Raw genomic sequence first — 18,022 nt, 5'->3', positions numbered from 1 at the left:
GGAGGAGGAGGAGGAAGAGGAGGAGGAGGAGGAAGAGGAGGAGGAGAGGAGAGAGAGGGGAGAGAGAGGAGGACGCAGGGCAAAGAAAAAGAAGTGGGAGATTCAAGAGCTGACATGGAAAAGAACAGACGTGTAGTGGAGCAGAGCAGAGAAGGGGATAGAGCTAGCCACATGGCAGGTTATAGGCTAGACAGTCAGGGTAAGTTAAATGAGCTAGCTGGGAGACTGCCCAAGCAAAAGGCCTAGGCTTTAAACTATAACAGAAGTCGCATCATATTGACTATACCACTGGCTTGTTCGAGAAAGTTTCGCTCTACTGGAATGAAGAGACACTCTAATCAGCCTCTTCATTCTGACCTGGCTGCAACAGTCTCCCTGATAAATCCCATGGTCCTCAGACCCCCCTCCCAGTCCTATTCTCTTACACTGCTGGGGAGGGGACAACCAGAGCCCTGGTTTTCCCGGGTTATTCTACCGGCCTATTTCTCGTAAAAGACTCATTCCCACTCAACTTCCTTCCCCCCTACTTCAGATCCTCACCACCCACCAGAGGGATTCTTCTGTGAACTCAGCACACACTCAGGAGGCGATATATATGTTTCTATCCTACCTAACATCACCATGGGAAAAAGAGAAAGATCATAAAGTTATTACTGTTTTCTGAATTTACGAAAATTGGATTATTATGGGGGGGGGGAACTGAAACAAATTACTAACTTGAATGGCACAGGCAACTCCAATACACAGTAAGCATAAATCTATTTATATAAGGTCATTTAAAAAGGGTCAGAGACAACTTGCTAGAAAAAACAGAAGTGCCCAGAACAAAACCAGAGGCATAGCGTGGTCTAACTACTCACAAACAGTTTTTTAAAAAGCCACAGTTTTTTGTTTTTTGTTTTTGTAATGGCTAGAAGCTGCTTTGTGCTTATGCAACACGCTGCTTGTATTTTCTTACTGATGCCAAAAATAAAGAAATATACCAGGAAGTGACCGGGGCTGGGCAAGGTAGGCACAGGTAAAGCAGCCCTGCCTGTGTTCCCTCTGTGCCTCTGTGTCAGCCACTCACTGTCTTAATACAGGCAGCAGAAGTGAAATCCACTGTAACTGGACTTCAATGCTTGCAGTTCCCCTGAAGATGCCAGAGGCGGTACCCTCTAAAGGGCACCAACATGGCTTAGGGGATCTCAACATCTAGTCATAGAACACCACGTGAAGTTGAAACACTCACTTTAGGAGACTCAGCAGAGAAGCCTGAGTTGAAGCTCACATTCAAATGCTGCTCCTCAGTCAAAAAGACGGGTCCTCTAAAAAGCCAACGGGGACCTGGCTACGGACGGACCCAGGCAAGCCAGGCAAGGACTCTCTCTGCTCCATTCCAAACTACATCTTTTTTTTTTTTTTTTTTTTTTTTTTTTTTTACAAAGTTTTTGTGCTTCTAAACTACTGTCCAGGTTCNAGAGAAGCCTGAGTTGAAGCTCACATTCAAATGCTGCTCCTCAGTCAAAAAGACGGGTCCTCTAAAAAGCCAACGGGGACCTGGCTACGGACGGAACCAGGCAAGCCCCGCAAGGACTCTCTCTGCTACTTTCCAAACTACATTTTTTTTTTTTTTTTTTTTTTTTTAATTTTCAGCAAAGTTTTTGTGCTTCTAAACTACTGTCCAGGTTCACTGCAAAGACTGTATAGATGAAAAGGCCCGTTCTTAGAACTTTAAACATACACTCCAGCAGGCATCCTTCCCCGCAGGCTGAGAACCTACCTGAGGTTTAGCCATGGGCAGGGGTGGCCCACAAACACACTGGAAGAACAGGCAGTTGACCACATCCATGAGTTCCTGAGTTGTTCAGGTCTCTTAAAAGCTGTGCTCAGGGCCCTAAGCAGCGATGCAGAGCTCTGCCTGGTCCAGTCCAGCAGGCTCAACTCACGTGTCCCCAAGTCCCTGAAGCTTGAACCATCAAGTCACACCCAAGTCATAAACCTTTGTAAACAGACCTTGCACCCTGGGGACAACCCTTTTAACTCTTGCTTTTCTGAACTCTTGTGAAGTGGCTTTCCTGGTCAGTGAGCAGTATTTTCTTCCTATACAGGATTTCTTTTTTTCAGCTTCAAAAAATGAAAGACTTACACAAACTAACACAAACTGCTTCCTTGAAACGTTTCTGTGAAAGGCATTTCTACGAATTATTAACTGGAGATTAAAAATAAAGGCTTAAAAGAACTTGGTATGATCGCATCTCTTCAGAGGCAGTAAGTATGTGTGCACAGGCTTAACTGGCAACTGCCCCCAGACAGACGGACTCCTAAGCACTCTGAGCATCTGCCCCTGTGCTCTGCAGAGTGATCACTTTCTAATGGGCTCACCCTGGATTACGTGGGTTCTAAACCAATGGCTGACTTGATACGCTAAGGAAAATTTGGATACAAACACAAAAGGAAGCAAGCTACTCATGGATGGAATAGGGACTGGTGTTGATTTATCTACCTGGACGTGGGGTTTTATGTAGGCCAAGTTAGCTTCAGTCTTGACCTGTAGCTGAGGGTGGGCTTGAACTTTGGGAATCTAGAGGATTACATAGGCAGGTGTTCTAACAACTGAGTTCTATTCCCAGACAAGGAGTGACACGTGAACAAGCCCTGACAAATGTCACATCTACCAGAAGCTGGAGAAAGTAGGGCCTTGCAGAGACTGGATTCTGACACACTGTGACTTTGAACTTGAGGCTTCCAGACTCATGGGATGGTAACCGTTATCACGATCAACACGCCGTTGGAAGCCAGCCTGAGCAACACGCATTGGTGTGCATTTATGGGAGTTTTACATATATGTCCTAGGCTATTAAATAAGAACTCTGAACATCCCAGAGGAATGACAGCTTTTCAGAGTTCAAAGCGAGTGGGACTTAGGACCCACCAGGTAGAGACAGGAAGGTGGACAGGACAAGGCTAACCTGGGCTACTCAGAATGACCTTCTCTCTCTCAAAAAACAAACAAACAAAAAACTAATCAATTGCCTGATATTGTCTGATAACCACAGCAGACATAGGCAGATGGACGGACATCCGTCACCCTGCCAGCCAGAGAGGAATCTCCATTCTGATCTTATCACAGGAAAAGCTTAGAAAGAAAAAAAAAATTGGCAACAAAAAACACATGCTAGAATATTTCTTAGCCAGCAGCTAGAATTTCCCTTAGAAAAGAATACAGAAATTGACTTTTCTCATTTTAGGATTTCAGTAAAGGCTTATTATGACTTTCTAGCCCCATATTAAACAAGCTGTCAAAACACTACATAGATGGTTCACATTAACATGATTATCTTATATATTCATTGCTGAGGGACTCACATGTGTTAGACAAAAGACTCAAATACTAGTCTCTCATAAATGTAGGATGGCTAACAGTAAGGGGATAATATTTGAAGTGTAAATAAATAAAATATCCAATAAAAGAAAAAAGGATAGTTAACAGTTTATTAATAATAGGTACCAGAAAACTTATTACTGCTACTCTTAACATTAATAGGATACACTGGGGAAAGATCATGGCTTTTGATCGGCCTTTAATTCTATCCCCCAGATTGGCAAGAAAAGACAGTAACTCCATTCAATGATTAAAACTACCTTTTAATTCTGTCTGTTTGCCTGCAAAGTAAAGAAGTATCTTAATTTAAAAAAAAAAAAAAATCCAAGGATGAATAATTAACTACTTCTTCGGCTGGGTCTAGTGCTCTGGGCCTGGAGTAGTCAAAAGTGGTCCCTGTGAGTCCAGAGGCTGAATCAAGAGCTTGTGGTCAGCCTGAGCAGCCTTGTGAAAACTCTTCCCTTCTCCCTCCAAAAAGGATAGCGTGATGTCAGGAGGATCAGGAGTCCAAGGACCCTGTCCCACAAAATGAAATGACCCCAATAATGAAAGACTATGGACACAGCTTGTCACCTCACTATGATTATTACACTGCTTCCGTGCACCAAATGAAACCATTTACTGGATAAGTAAGTGTCGTGGAGATGCGAAGGGGTGGGAATGAGCTCTGCTCTGGAGGGCAGCCGTGCGATTTTGTTCTCTCCTCTGCTGTGTTTTTCCTGAGGTTCTGTTTTAGGGGGATGAGGTCGCCCCTATGCTTTGCACTTAGCCTAGGATACAGGGACTCAAATGGTCATCCTCCTGCCTGTCTTCCCAAGTTCGGGGACTACAGGTGCTCACCACAGGCCTTGCCCCTGGAGTTTTCAAGATGCGAATCCTCTTCAATGACATTTCAGCTGACGCAAGCTAGCCTAGATCTAGCCAGGGGAGGCCTGACAAACGCGTGCACTTTTCCTCAGATTTCAGCTTTTAGAGAGAGAAAGGCTTAATTTTCTCCTCCCCCGAGACAGGGTCTCACATGTAGCTCAGGCTGGCCTGGAACTATGTAGCCCAGGCTGGCCTTCCATGAGCCTCTTGCCTGTGTCATCACGCCCAGAAGTGTTGCTAAGTTCACAGAGGTCCATCCTGTCAGACCCTAGGAGTCCATGAGAACGCTACGAAACCTAGGACCATAAAAAGATGGCCTTTGTGTGGAATAACGGGGAACGAGCTGCTCAGAGCGGATGGAAACAACTTTTGAAAAGACTGAGTTGGAAAATGACTCCACTATACAAATAAGGGGCCACTTCACAAGGACTCAAGGTCTGAATGTCTAATCATGTTTCTGCAAACAACCCTTTTCCTGTTTTCTTCCTTTTTCCTTCTTTGGGGGGTGGGGTGGGGTGGGGTTTGGTGGGGTGTAGAAGCCGAAGAGCAGAGTCTTCATGCATACACCAGGCTGCCCTCAAATATATCTTCTTGCCTCAGCCTGGGATGCTGGGGTTACAAGCCTGCGCAGCCAGGTTCAGTTCCCCATGAGCTGTCCTCTGAGCACAAGCATGCTATGGCACACATCAAACACCTTTGAAAAAAAAAAAAAACAACTACATCCAAGGTAGATGTGATAGCGTATACCAGGCATCCCAGCTGGCTCTCAGCAGCTGGGGCAGGAGGACCGTGAGGTGGCGGCTTTCTCCTAAGACAAAACACTGCAACCCAAGGGAGCTTGCCTGTGGGTGGAGCTCAGTGAAAGGCCTTGCTTAGCGTTCTCAGTGGCCTGGGCTCAATGTTCAGAACTGGGAGGAAAGAACCATGAGATTGTAATACTTCGGAAGGCGTGACTAGCAATGAGACAGGGCAGAGCAGGAACAGCTCTCTGCAATCATCTGTGGTGGCTAACAGCCTATGTCCTTTTTGATTGGGTGGCTAACAGCCTATGTCCTTTTTGATTGGGCTGGGGTAGTCAATAAAGCATTGTTTCTGGGTGTTTCTGTGAGGATGTTTCCAGTCAGCACGTGAGTCAATGGGTCTGGTAAAAAGATCCACCCTCACCACGTCTAGATACAGGTCAACTCCATCTATCCCACAGGGAGCCCAGGGATGTGGTACTCCTCACTGAGTAGGGCTATCAATCTCATATCTGACGCGGCCTCAGCTCATCAACCCAGGACTGACAGCAGCTTTCACACCTCTGCTCTGTTCTCAGGCCTTCAAACTTACACTGAAACGCATCAGTGGCCTGCTGGGTCTCCATCCTGCCATGGCAGATGGTGAGACTCCGCCCACCTCCATCCCTGAAGCAGCCATTCCAAATCCCTGCTGGTTCCACATCTCTCCAAAAGTCCAATACTTTTGCTTGTTTTATTTGCAAATTTGAATACATAGCTCAAGCTGGCCTTGAACTTACTGACATCCTCTTACTTCTGCCTCACTAGAGTGTGACCACAAATGCATAAACAAGATGTGATCTATCTGCTATTTAGCTAAAAAGGAATAAAGAACTGGAACACGAAACCTGCTATGACACATGTCAACACTGAGGACAATCTGCCACCGAAAAACATTGGTTTCAAAAAGACAACACATCACATGATTGCTCCCTTAGCCCACAGATTTACAAGAATCGCCAAATGTTCTCTAAAAAGCACAGCCCGGCTTGGTGGCCCATGCCTTTAATCCCTGCGTGAGGAAGGTAAAAGCTGGTGGATCTCTGTGAGTTTGAAGCCAACCTGATCTACAGGTCAAGTTCTAGGCTCAGGCTACCTGGTGAAGCCCTGGCTGAAAAACAAAACAAAACAAAAACAACAACAACACCAAAAAAAAAAAAAAGGAAGGAAGGAAGGAAACCTAAGAGGAACCCTACAGTAGCTGTGTTGGTCAGTGGCTAAGGCAATGAATTACAACCACACAGAGATCCGAAGGCAGGTGCCCCTTCTGGGCTGCGCGCATACACTGACTCTAAACAGGTCTGTGGGAAAGGTAATAGCCCTTAATCTTGAGCAGATTTTCTGGAGTCACTACATTTCTTCCTCCCCCCCTTTTCTTTTTGAAACATGGATTTTAAAAACATCTATTTGTTTATTTGTTTATTTATTTACTGTTTATACATCTGTGCATATACAGAAGTGCTTTGGCCAAAGAGTAGAGGTCAGAGGAATAGTGGAAATTGGTTCTCTCCTTCCACCATGAGGGTTCTGGGGGTTAGAACCCAGGATGTCAGACTCGATGACACGTGCCTACACCTATTGAACGTTCTCACCCGCCAGCCTGCCTGCCTACCTGCCTTTTTATGGGGTCTTATATAGTCCAGGCTGGTCTTGAACTCACTACGTAGCAACAGATCACCTCCCATGTGATGGAATTACGGGCATGCCCCTCTAGGCTTGGTTTATGGGCGCTGGGGGTTGAACCCAGAGCTTCATACACGCCCAGCTACACTTCTGTAGCTGTAACAGCAACTTCCTGGTTATAGGAATGGCTGTGTGACATAATGTCTAAGCCATCAAAACCTCAGGACTTGCCAGGTGCCTAAACCGTGCCAGGGTCTCCTGCACCTCCACTGACCAGCACAGAAGCAGCAGCCGCAGAAGCCCCTGGAGTCATTCACTCAAGCTGAAAACCGCCCGGATTTCCTGTCTCCTAGCTGGATGTCTCTATTGTTCTGAGTGTGTGTGTGTGTGTGTGTGTGTGTGTGTATGTGTGGTGGTGGGGGCACTCTATTGTAGCAGCAGTGTCCTTGTAGTGCCAAAGAAGTCCTTCCTTTCCCTTCCCATGCCACGAAGTTTGTGGCTTGTTTAATGGGTGGCATCCAAAGGCAAAGTGCTTCCCACGTGGCCCTGCGCACCACTGATCCTCTGCCCCAGAAACCCTCAGAATGACTCACTGCACAAAGACACGCTCAGGGACTCTGCGGTCCACGCCCTCCTCCCCTAAGTGCCTGCATGACCTCGTGACCTGTGGAATAGACTCAGGAAAGCCACAGCTCCTCTCCAAGACTGGACCAGTCAACCCTGACTTCACGGGACACCCACCCACCCCCGCTACACCTGCTCATTCTCTCCCTAAGCCCCTCAATGCCTACAGGGCGAGGTCCAAGTCCACAGCTCCAAGGCAGGCCCTTCCTAACCATATCCAGACCTATTGGCCAACCGTTTCTCCCGTCTCGACACCCGAACAGCTGCACGGAAGTTAGCTAGCCCCTCTGCAGTTCCCCCAAGCACAGCAGTTTAGTCACCTGGCATCGTCACAGGCAAGCAAGCCTCCGAGGGAAGTCGGCTCACCTTCACAGCAGCCTGTATGGAGGGACCGGTCAGCCTGGGCCAACCTCACAGCAGCCTGTGGAAGGGACTGGTCAGCCCCAGGTTAGAGCCTCACCCTGTAGCCCAGGCTGACCTCAAATTCAGTGGTCCTTCTAGCCTAGCTTTACAAGGGCCGCCATGGTAACAGCTGGCTCCTCGCCCTCATTTTGAGGATAGTGATGGCTCTGTAGTAAACAACCGGCACACAGCAGGCGTTCACAGCCAGGGTGTGTGGCCAGCTCTTCGATGTTCTTCTCCCTCAAGCTCCGTCTTTAGCTCCTGTCCACTGGCAGCCTCCCTTCTGCTCCCTTTCCTTCTAAGTGTCTTCTCCAGAGTGCTAAGTCTGGCTTGTCTCTCGTCCACACACGTTCCTGGCTCCTTGGTGTACACCACGGAACACAGATTCTCTGCACAGAGACCAGGAATGTGGTTGACCTGACACATAACTATTGTATCTTAACCTGGGTTGTTGTACATCAAACCAAATGAGGCAACTCCTTGTTCTTCGTAATATCATAGATCTACGTAACCTGTCTGGGCTATAACACCTCCCAGGACCACGCTTTCAGTCAAGTGTGGCCTGAGTTGAAGGTAAACTCAGAATTATCTTAAACCTCTCTCTGGTTCTCTTGTCTCTACCCCCGGTGGAGAGGGGTGAGAGGGCAGAACAGGTAAGACTACACTGAGTTTATACAGTCCTGGAGATCACACTCAGCACGGGTGGGGCGCACTCTTCCTCAGGACCTGTGAGCACAAGTGGTTGAGAACCACAGTTCCTCTTTATCCGTTCTCTGTGTCTTTTGTGGGACTTATTCCAAGCCAGATAATTCTCACATGCCTCTCAGTGCCACGTGTATGCTTTACTGGGCTTCACCCGACTTCAGTCTCTTGCACCTGGTAGATTCAAAACATACTGGGCTTGGTTCCACTCCCGTCAACAGAACACACCACTTTAAGGATACCCTGGGACTCAGCTCTTAAAAGGACTGGGGTGGTAGCAGCGGAGTGCTTGCTTTGTATGAACCGTTTGATCACTGGTATGACATAAACAGGTTCAGCGATCCACATCTGTCATCTCAGCACTTGGGAGGTGGATGCAGGAGGGTCAGAAGTTCAAGGTTTTATGGTGAGTTCAAGGGCAGCCAATGATGAATAAGACTGTCTTAAAGTTAATGTGAGATCAATCTAATTATTTGAAGAATTTCTCCACTTCTTGTAAAATTATAATGTAGTGTTACATACAAAAAGATTTGAGGGCTAGAGGTTGGAGAGATGGCTCAGTGGGTAAGAGCACCTGTTGCTCTTACAGAGGACCTCATTGAGATGCCTAGCCCCATATGGCAACTCACACCCATCTCTAGCCCCAGCTCCGGGAGAATGAACATTCTCTTCCGCTTCCTCTCATAACAGGTATATGCATGGCACACAAACAAGCATATATAGACAAAACACATCCTTAAAGTAGTAATTTTGAAAATGTTGCTAGATACACACAGTGTTTAACCTAAGTGTCCCTACTCTAGAGACAACTGAGACCCTAGAGGTTTAAGACTTCCTAGTTTGCCCAGATCCCTAACTGGGGTCTTCTGAGGAGCAGAGCCAGAGCCCCACCAAACTAGAAGCATTTGCAAAAGATTCACCACTGTGCCTGGGACAGGCTCACAGCTGGTGCTCATTACTTACAGCCAATGACTCTATACTGCAGACAGGTAGAAAGACAATATCCCTTTTGGAAATTCCGTATTAATGACTCCTGTACCTTTCTAGAAAATGAGGAACACTATTAACAGAAAAATTCCAAATAGCCTTTATTTTCCAAATGCAAGGATGGAACTCACGGCCTGGTGAGCGCTAGATAAGAACTCTACCAAAAAGTGGCAGCCCTGGGCCTTGAACTCTGTGTGTGTGCGGCTTTCTGAGATAGAACTTACTGTGTAGCTCAGGCTGGCCTTTAACTGGAAATCCCCCAGCCTCTGCATCTCAAGTGCTGGGGTTACAGATCTGCACGTGCACACTCAGCTTCTGAATAGCTTTTTAAAAGGAAAAAAAAATTTAGGGTCCTGCCCAACCCAGCACTGTGCTTTCCCAAGAATCACCACCAGGTGGCAGGACAAGGCCACGTTTTTGTAAATAACGGCAGCATTCCTCCTTTTCATAGTTCCCCGGGTAACACTATTAGTTAACCCTGGGTAAACTATTTTGTGTTCTGTTTTGCTTTGATACAGGGTTCCATATAGCCAAGCACGTATCTGATGATTACCTTAAACTTCTCATCCTCCTGTTTCTCCCCATCGAGACAGGGTTTATCCAGTCCCAAAGACCACACACAGCATGGCAAGGAAGCACTCTTCCGGCTTAGGAGCCTACCTTTAACAGGCAGAACCTGTGAGACTTATAAAGATCCTTTACTAGAGTAATGGAGCATCAAACATGGGGGCAGGGCAGAGTGTCTGCAGAGTGAATGTCTCACCAAGCCTCGTCTGGATGCCCCATGTCCTTTAAAGTTCAAGATTAAAGTTTAGTCTCCGGGGTGAAAGTATTAGGGGGTGCTGTGGAACTCTTTGGGGGACGCCAGTGAAAGGTCCTTAGCTCACCTGGGGGATGTCCTTGAGGGGGACCGTGTGACCTTACCTCCTCTGTCTCCGATCTTGAGATCTGATCTGTCACTCTGACACAGATTCGTGTCACAATGGGCTCCCCTTGTCAGAGGGTCAAACCAGCAGGACTGCCCAGTCTTTGAAATGAAACTCTGTGCTGAGACGGTCATGCTATGTAACGGAACAGTGCTGAGTTCAGTTCTCCTGCATCTCCCAGTCTTTGAGCTCACACGTGTGTACTGCCACACCCAGCCAGCGGCCTGGGCATTTTATGCTACAGATGCAAAACTGCCGGGGCATGCTCAGAACTGAGTTAAAACCTTTGGCCAATCCAAGTCAGCAACACTGGAACTGCTTCCCAGGCCTGCCCGTCTCCTGCAAAGGATCCACACTTCTTTAAGAATGCAGATGAGCACATCATCTTCAATACTAGAAAGCTCTGACAGACCGGGCCTCTGGCCCAGAGTCTGTAGCTGCATGTCTGCTGACTAGATACCCTGAAAGCTGGTTTGGATCTCCCTAAAGCACTCTGCGGCAATTCTACTCTCACAGTCCTTTCCGGAAGGCCCTGTGACCTAGATGTCTCTGGATAGCAAAGGTCAAAAATAGATATTTGCCAGCCACGGCAGTGTGGTACACGGCAATCACCCCGGCTCTCTGGAGTGTGACTTTGAGGGCAGCCTGGGCTACAGAGCATCATCTCAGTAAATTTCTAACAGCACATCCACAGGCTGCCCTGGCTTCTCTTTGCAAACCCAACTGTGCAATCGTTTCTCTGCCGGCCCTCTCCAGGGCTGAGTGGGAGGGAACTTTTGCTAAGGAGTGATTTCCTACTGCAAGCGCCAACTCACAGCTGTAACGCCGGCTAGAAACTTATGCAAAGAACATTAACAACCCGCACACGCGGCTACGCTTCCGCCTTTTAGCTATGTAAGGTGATATGACTGGATGTTCTTATAAAGTGAGACTCGCACAGTGGAGTAGCACTGTCTGGCTGCCTGACAGGATGTGAAAGGAGCTCTGACAGTTAATTGCCGACTTGATTCTTGAGCTGCTCGGAGCTCTGCCCCTAAAAATAAGTACAATGGCCATCGTTAAAACTTCTTGGGAGAAGCATCGTCCTGGGCGTGACAGGTAATGAGCGGCGCAGTTCTAATTCACTCCTGGAAATAAGACGACTCAAGAGACGCAATGTTCTCTAACACAAAGAACTGCATTTACAGGGCTCCGTCGGGAAGGAAGACAGCAACAATTTCAAATACACAGATGATACAGGGGTGATAAAATGCTTTCCAAATGTGAAAACTCTGAGAAACCCTAGTGGTCACATTAATCCCCAGGACTTAGCAGCACGTAGGAGATACTCATATAAACATCAAATAAACATCTTTTCCAGGAATGGTGTGGCAAACACTACATCAAGGAATATTTATTAGCAAATTCAATTTTTTAAGTGGGATAAAGATTACCATGTGGGATGGTGTGATTTGGTGCTGGAGGGCTAACCTGAAACCTTGCACGTGCCAAGTACACACCTGGCAGGGAGGCACATCCAGAACCAGGCAAGCTAAGCCAATGACTTCCATCTCCGCTAAAACGTAATACGACCAGTTTGGCACTGACAGAACCAGCAGTCTTTGGAAATCTCTGGGTGAATGGCAAAGCAAATACTAGACAAGCACTCCTCCCACACTGTCACCCACCAGAGGGCGGACCCGTACCTCTCCCTTCTTCTCTTCTGGATTGGTGGCGCCATCGAGATTCTCGGGAAAATAGCTGTCACTGCTTTCTCCCCCCACATCACCAGCGGTGGTGAGGACAGTATCCTGGAGGGACACAGGTCCCGGTTGCCTGTGCGAAGCATCCTCGGTCCGTTCTTCACTGTCCGCTGAACTGAGGGACAGCACACTCAGACTACTGGGGCACTTTGTACTCCCTGGGCTCTGGGGACTTTGGGGCTTGGGTGTGGTGGGTCTCAGAGGAGTGGGAAGCTGCACGGGGTCAAAGGGATGCTGGCTGCCAGTATGTGCCTCACTGGAGCCTTGGCTTAATCCTTCTGGGTCCGTGGGGATTGGTGAGGGACTGCTGGCACGAGTTCCATCATTTCCCAGTGGCTGAGCACTTTTAGTTTCCAGGGGGAATACTGCAGTATCCACATCTAAGTGGGGCTCCGGAGCTGCGTAGGGCGCAGCGGAGCATGGTGCAGGGATGCAGGGTGAGGACAAAGAGCCGCCACGCCTGGCATCTGACTCCACACTGCTGCTGGTACGGCGCGAGTAGTCGTCGTGTAGCTTGCTTCTTGGCGCATGTAGTGGGTTCGCATCCCCGGGACCGGGACCAGGGCTAGGGGCTGCACTCCTGGGGGCCTCCCTCTTCCAAGCTGCATCCTTGACATTGCTCACCAGTCTTAGGACTCTGTCGAAGTCCTTAGCCCGGATGGGGCTCCTCCAGCGTCTGGTTCTTCTCTCTGAGCCACCGGGCTTCTCGGGGTCTGTGAAGAAGCTGCTCAGGGTCCTGGGGGGAACCTGCCTGTCACCCTGCAGTTCCGTGAGATTGGATGCAGACTTGCGCTTGAAGGAGCTCTTCAGGACGCTCAAGCTGTCGATGCTCTTGCTTCTGCGCGGCAGAGGCACAGCCCTGCTGGGCTCAGGGTCGCGAACTTGGATCTCACACACGGCGGGCTCTGGCACTGGCTGGCGCCCCAGGTCCAGCAGGCTGATGCGGCCCAGGCCATAGGCCCTGCGGATGCTGCGCGAACGGTGTGTGCTCCTCTGGAAGGCGTCCTCCGTGTCCTCGGGGTCTGAACAGTCGGACCCAGCACCATCTCCTAGAGGGCCCAAGGATGTACACCTGCCCAGGCCCTTTCCCAGGACGGCAATGGTGCCATTGGGAGCAGCCCTTCCTGGGTCTCCTGCTGGCTCCTCCTTGGAAACGTCTGCCCCCTCCCGGTTCTGAATTCCTTGAAGGACAGAAGATTTTAGTCTTTTAAAAGAGCCCATTTTACGGAAGGAGGCCAGGGCATTCCACGTGGAGGAATTCCCCACAAGGACCACGGAGCGAGGCCTCTCAGTGTTCGAATTCATCCTCTTCCGACTACCAGAGAAGAGACGTACCAGCTTGGATGGGCTGAGCCTGGCTTCCCCGGCTTCGGGATCACTGCTGGGGCTGCCTTTGCAGCCTCCATTCTGACATGCTGAGGATGTCACCATTTTGGGGGCCTTCGGGTTGGAGGCTGAACAAGTGGCGGTGGCACCTTGTCCATGGCCATCCTGGGCTGTTGTCATGTTCTTGGGGTGGGCAGCCTGGTTCAAACCCCCATTCACGCCGGTAACTGGGGGTCCCAGTTCCAGACCTTCATCTCCAAGGACAGCAGCCTGGCTTTCACATCTGTGGCGTGCATCTGGATCCGTCGTCACAGCGACTGCCTGCAGCACAAAACAAAGCAGGCATTTAACTGTTGTCCCCAAGGAGGCGCCTCTATAGAGGCTGATCGTTCAAGCTAACAACTGCTAACAGAAGGAAATCCCGCAAGCCCCAGGACAAGGCTGGTTCATTAAGAATTGCTCTAAAATTTCCTTCTCATCAAAGCAAGAATGGAAGGCATGCAAATAATGTATTCCTAAAAGGAGAAACGAAAAAGACAGCTAGGGATGTACATCTGACACGACGGAGAAATCCTGAAACCCTGAGAAGACGCTGACATGCAAATGGTAAGACCTTATTCTTTGTGTGAACAGAAGGGATCTTTTATTATCAAAAATCAACCCCACCGTGACTTCCAAACATGCCTACTGAAACACCAGCCTGTATGAGCAAGGGCTCGGTTAGTGGACTCCTGGGAGTTCTGACAGAGGCCATGTGTCTAAGGAAAACTTGTGAGAGAACCTTATGGCATTACAGGGACTCAGGGCCCAATACGCCAAGCCAGAGAAGCTGGAGGAAAGGCTGTGTGCAGAAGACACCCAGAAAGTTCTACTTGTCCACAGAATGATGTGAGGGAAAACATGGGGCTGTTAGAAACTCAAGACATGGACATATGACTAAAATACCCTCTTCCCTCTGGTCCCTCACCCAAGCCTCTATACACTCCTGTGCCCATTCCGTGTCCATTCCTTCCGCCTTTGCCTAAGCCGCCTCCGCAGCACTACCAACCCCGCAAAAGTGTGTGAGAACACCACACCTTGAACCTTTCCCATCAGTCAGGTCTGTCGCAGCCTTTCTCAGCCTTCACAGGATGGCTCAAACATCATGGCCCTTCTATTTCCAATAAATAAATTAATAATTGAGCTTCAGATTGTGAGACCACAAAAGGCCATCGGTCAGACAGTACATCATTTCTAGGCTGTTGACTAAGGTCAAGGGTAGATAGAGGCTCTGGGCTGAGGCCTTTACAGCATCACTGAGCCTTCCCAGAAATCTGGGGCTATCAGAATGCATTCCAACAACTGCATGGCCATGCAGGCAGGTGAGGGCATTTGTCCCGTTGCTGGTCCCCTCTGAATGATGCATTAAACCAATGCCCCGAGAGACAGAGGCACTGCTGGGATCTGCATGCTGGGCACCTGACTCCAACTCCAGCACCTAATGACCTGTAGAAATCAAATCCCAACTTGGTTTCAGATACGAGTCAAGGCCTTTACCTCCTAGCACCAGCCAAGGCAGGAAGAGGAAACAGTAGAGAGAACCTGAGGTTCTATTTTATTTAGCTCACCGTTTTTCAAGCTGGATTTGATCTGTGTGAAGCGGCAGCCTGCTTTACCTGCTCCTGTGCACCGCTTTCTTTTCCCTTTGGCCCCTGTATCATGCCCAGTGAGGAAGGACTGTCAGGGAGAGCCAGGGGGAAACAGATAAAGGACTGATGCCACCCAGGATGCGGGAGTCTCTACTGACTTAGGCTGTCAGCACTTTACTAATAGGGAGACTGATGGCCTAACTGTGCCCTCTGCGGTGCACAAATCTAATGGAGAAGATGGTGTGTGAGAGGCATGGGGGTGGGGAAGGGCCGTGAATAAGCCACATGAGCTGAGTCTTGATTCTGCCTGAGAGGCGAAATGGGCCAACAGTTAGACTGCCTGTCTGTCCTCGGCATTGTGGGAGTGTGCTTACTTCCATACATCTCAGAGTCCTAAAATGAACCACAGAGTGAAGTGTCCAAGTCTGGTTCGCAGGCAAGAACTGACCCCAAGACCGAGTAGTAATAATAATCTTTCAAGGACTTGTGTCAGTCACACAGGGGACGGCAGGATTCCCGCCTTAGAGTGTGGCTGAAGTTAGTTATACCAGTAGAGGGCACCACGAGACTGGCTTTGTCTACTGCCTTTGTCCAGGACAAAAGTCTGCCTTAAGGGACCCTGGTGGCTCAAGGGCTAAGGAGAAGCATCAGCAGGGCAGTGGTGGTGCACGCCTTTAATCCCAGCACTTGGGAGGCAGAGGCAGGCGGATTTCCGAGTTCGAGGCCAGCCTGGTCTACAGAGTGAGTTCCAAGATAGCCAGGGCTATACGGAGAAACCCTGTCTCAAAAAACAAAAAACAAACAAACAAACGAAAATGCTGGGGCTATGCCTAGATGCTAAACTTACTACTGTCACACCATCTCCAGTAAGCCATCTTGTGCTTCATGCCCTCTATGAAATAAGAGGCAGCTATCAATCAACTCAGGATGCCATGATCCTCCAGAGTGTCCAAGAAGCAAGCCAGGCCCCTTGAGGGGTTCAGGATGGTGAGAGGACATTGGCATGAGGAAAGGGTAGCTGGGAACATGGTGAGCCTGGGAGGAGGTGAATGAAGGTGGCCAGTCTCAACTCTCAGCCAACAGCTTGGGGTAGGGGTGGGGGGCGGTCCTTAACAAACTGGGTACAGCAAGCAGAACCCCATTGGAGGGGTGGCCCAATGCAGAGAGCGCTGAGAATCATGGGAAATAGGGCAGGATGTCTACATACCCTGAGTATAAAACCTAATCATTCTTCAAGACCAATAGCAGGGGTCACTTCTCTACCACTGATGTAAGAAAATCCGTATGTGCTTCCATGGGGGTGGAACCTTCCCGAGTGCATTAACAACGCATAATGATATTGTGGGAATATGAGCAAATCTATGGGTTGTTAAGGTTTGAGAACCATGAGACTGAACACTTAAGCTTATTCAAGACTATTATCTTGATACAAGGTTGTATCGGTTTTCCTGAGTGTATCTTTGTTTAGGTGACAGATCATGACATACTTCTGTGTTTTTCTTTAACTGGTGTTTACATTTAGAGGTTTCACACATGCAAGACAAATATCTCCCACCACTGAGCTATATCGTGGCCCATTTTTCCAATGATACTGTGTCATTGTTATTTGTCTCATTACTTTTTTACTTTGAGACAGGGTCTCACTAACTTTGTATTTAAACAGCAATCCTCCTGCCTCAGCCACCCAAGTAGCACTCTAGGCACTGCTTGCCCCTATTTTTCTAGGTTGAAGATGCTTACATTTTTATTACACCGGTAAGGAATTACTTTAAAAACATTTAAATTTAGACCCAGACTCCATCTGAAAAGGTTTAGAAAACTAACGATTTACCGTCTGTCCAGGAGCCAAAGCAAGGCTGTTTACTGCTTTAGAGTGGAAAGTGAACATCACAGGAAGGAACAAAAGCTTTCCCAGAATCTCCGAGGAACACACCAAGTTGCATTATTTAGAGCCGATGCTTTGACCCCCATTAACTAACAAGGGTCACAATTCAATTACTGGCTTCATGGCAAGCCTTATAAATCATGGGACCCCTGCCAGAGATGCTTGTGAAGGGAACTACAAGAAAGAATTGGAGATGGGAATATTGTGAAATCCAGTTGCCCACAAGCTGGACTCCGGGGTGAATGAACTTCGCAGTGGAATGTTTCTCCCCACTGGTAATGAGAAATCTCTTAAAAAAACAAAAACAACAACAAAAAAAAAAAACCAGCTGTGACCAACTACTTTCAATTAGAACCAGAAATGTTAAAGGGGTAAAAGAACACATCAGCTTTACTGGGCTACAGACACCACCTCCGGAGCACATCCGATGCTCGTAGGAAAATCAGTGAGGCTGGGGACTGCCGTGCAATAGCCACTCATCCCCGTTCATCTCCATGGTTCTAGTTACATTCAGACAAATGACCCAAAAATCATTAAAAGGAATGTTCCAAAAGCAGGCAATTCATAGGTTTTTCTTTGCATCTTACATCATCCGTCCCTGTCCTGGCTAGGATATAAACTGTCATTCTGTCTGGCTTACCCACGCCACATACACTACATTCTCTCCTACTTACTGGTCATTCAGTACCCTATCTCAGAATCCTTGTCGGTGGCACTGCAGTGGTGAGTTCAAATAATCCTGGTTTCACTTAGTAAAAGCCACGAAGCACAAAGGGAGAGATGTCGGCAACTCAAACGATGAACACTACATTTTAGATTCAGCACAATCTGAGGTCGAAATCTGACTGATGCAGGGTGGGAATGTGCGACCGGTAGTTAGAATACAGTGAGTGGGCATGGAGTTTGTCCAGCACTGTCACCTATCAGCCAGAACCTAGAGACCATCTCAGCCCTTCTGCCCCTGGTCTCTGTGGCCACAAAGTCTCAGAGATCATCACTGCCTGGCTCACGAGACCTCCAGGGGTGTGGCGTGGCATACTACATTATCCCTAGCCTGAGGCGCCTTCCTTCTGGACAAGACTGCCCTGGCTCCCTCCCATCTTGTAGTCCCGATCACTCCTCATCCTCCAGCCTTCATTCTGTCACCAGAGTACTTCCTGATCTGCG

At 48.5% G+C, this 18,022-nt stretch overlaps 1 protein-coding gene across 4 annotated transcripts in view; it reads right to left on the bottom strand.

Annotated features, from left to right (window-relative positions):
• Spata13 (spermatogenesis associated 13) overlaps positions 1 to 18,022 on the bottom strand; it is a 130,377-nt gene that overhangs the window by 61,391 nt on the left and 50,964 nt on the right. For 2 of the 4 annotated variants that reach the window (XM_021203608.2, XM_029541328.1), the window contains exon 2: positions 11,960 to 13,663. In XM_021203608.2, the coding sequence (XP_021059267.1) occupies positions 11,960 to 13,522 (1,563 nt within the window). In that variant the 5' untranslated portion in view covers positions 13,523 to 13,663. Of the gene's footprint in view, positions 1 to 11,959; positions 13,664 to 18,022 lie in introns of those variants that run through there. The other 2 variants (XM_029541326.1, XM_029541327.1) reach the window with 1 other exon arrangement.

This window comes from Mus pahari, chromosome 8 (assembly GCF_900095145.1).
Source record: "Mus pahari chromosome 8, PAHARI_EIJ_v1.1, whole genome shotgun sequence".
In the NCBI taxonomy this organism is placed as follows: Eukaryota; Metazoa; Chordata; class Mammalia; order Rodentia; family Muridae; genus Mus; species Mus pahari.
Note: the sequence above shows the minus strand (reverse complement) of the source record. Positions and strands in the feature narration are given on the sequence as shown.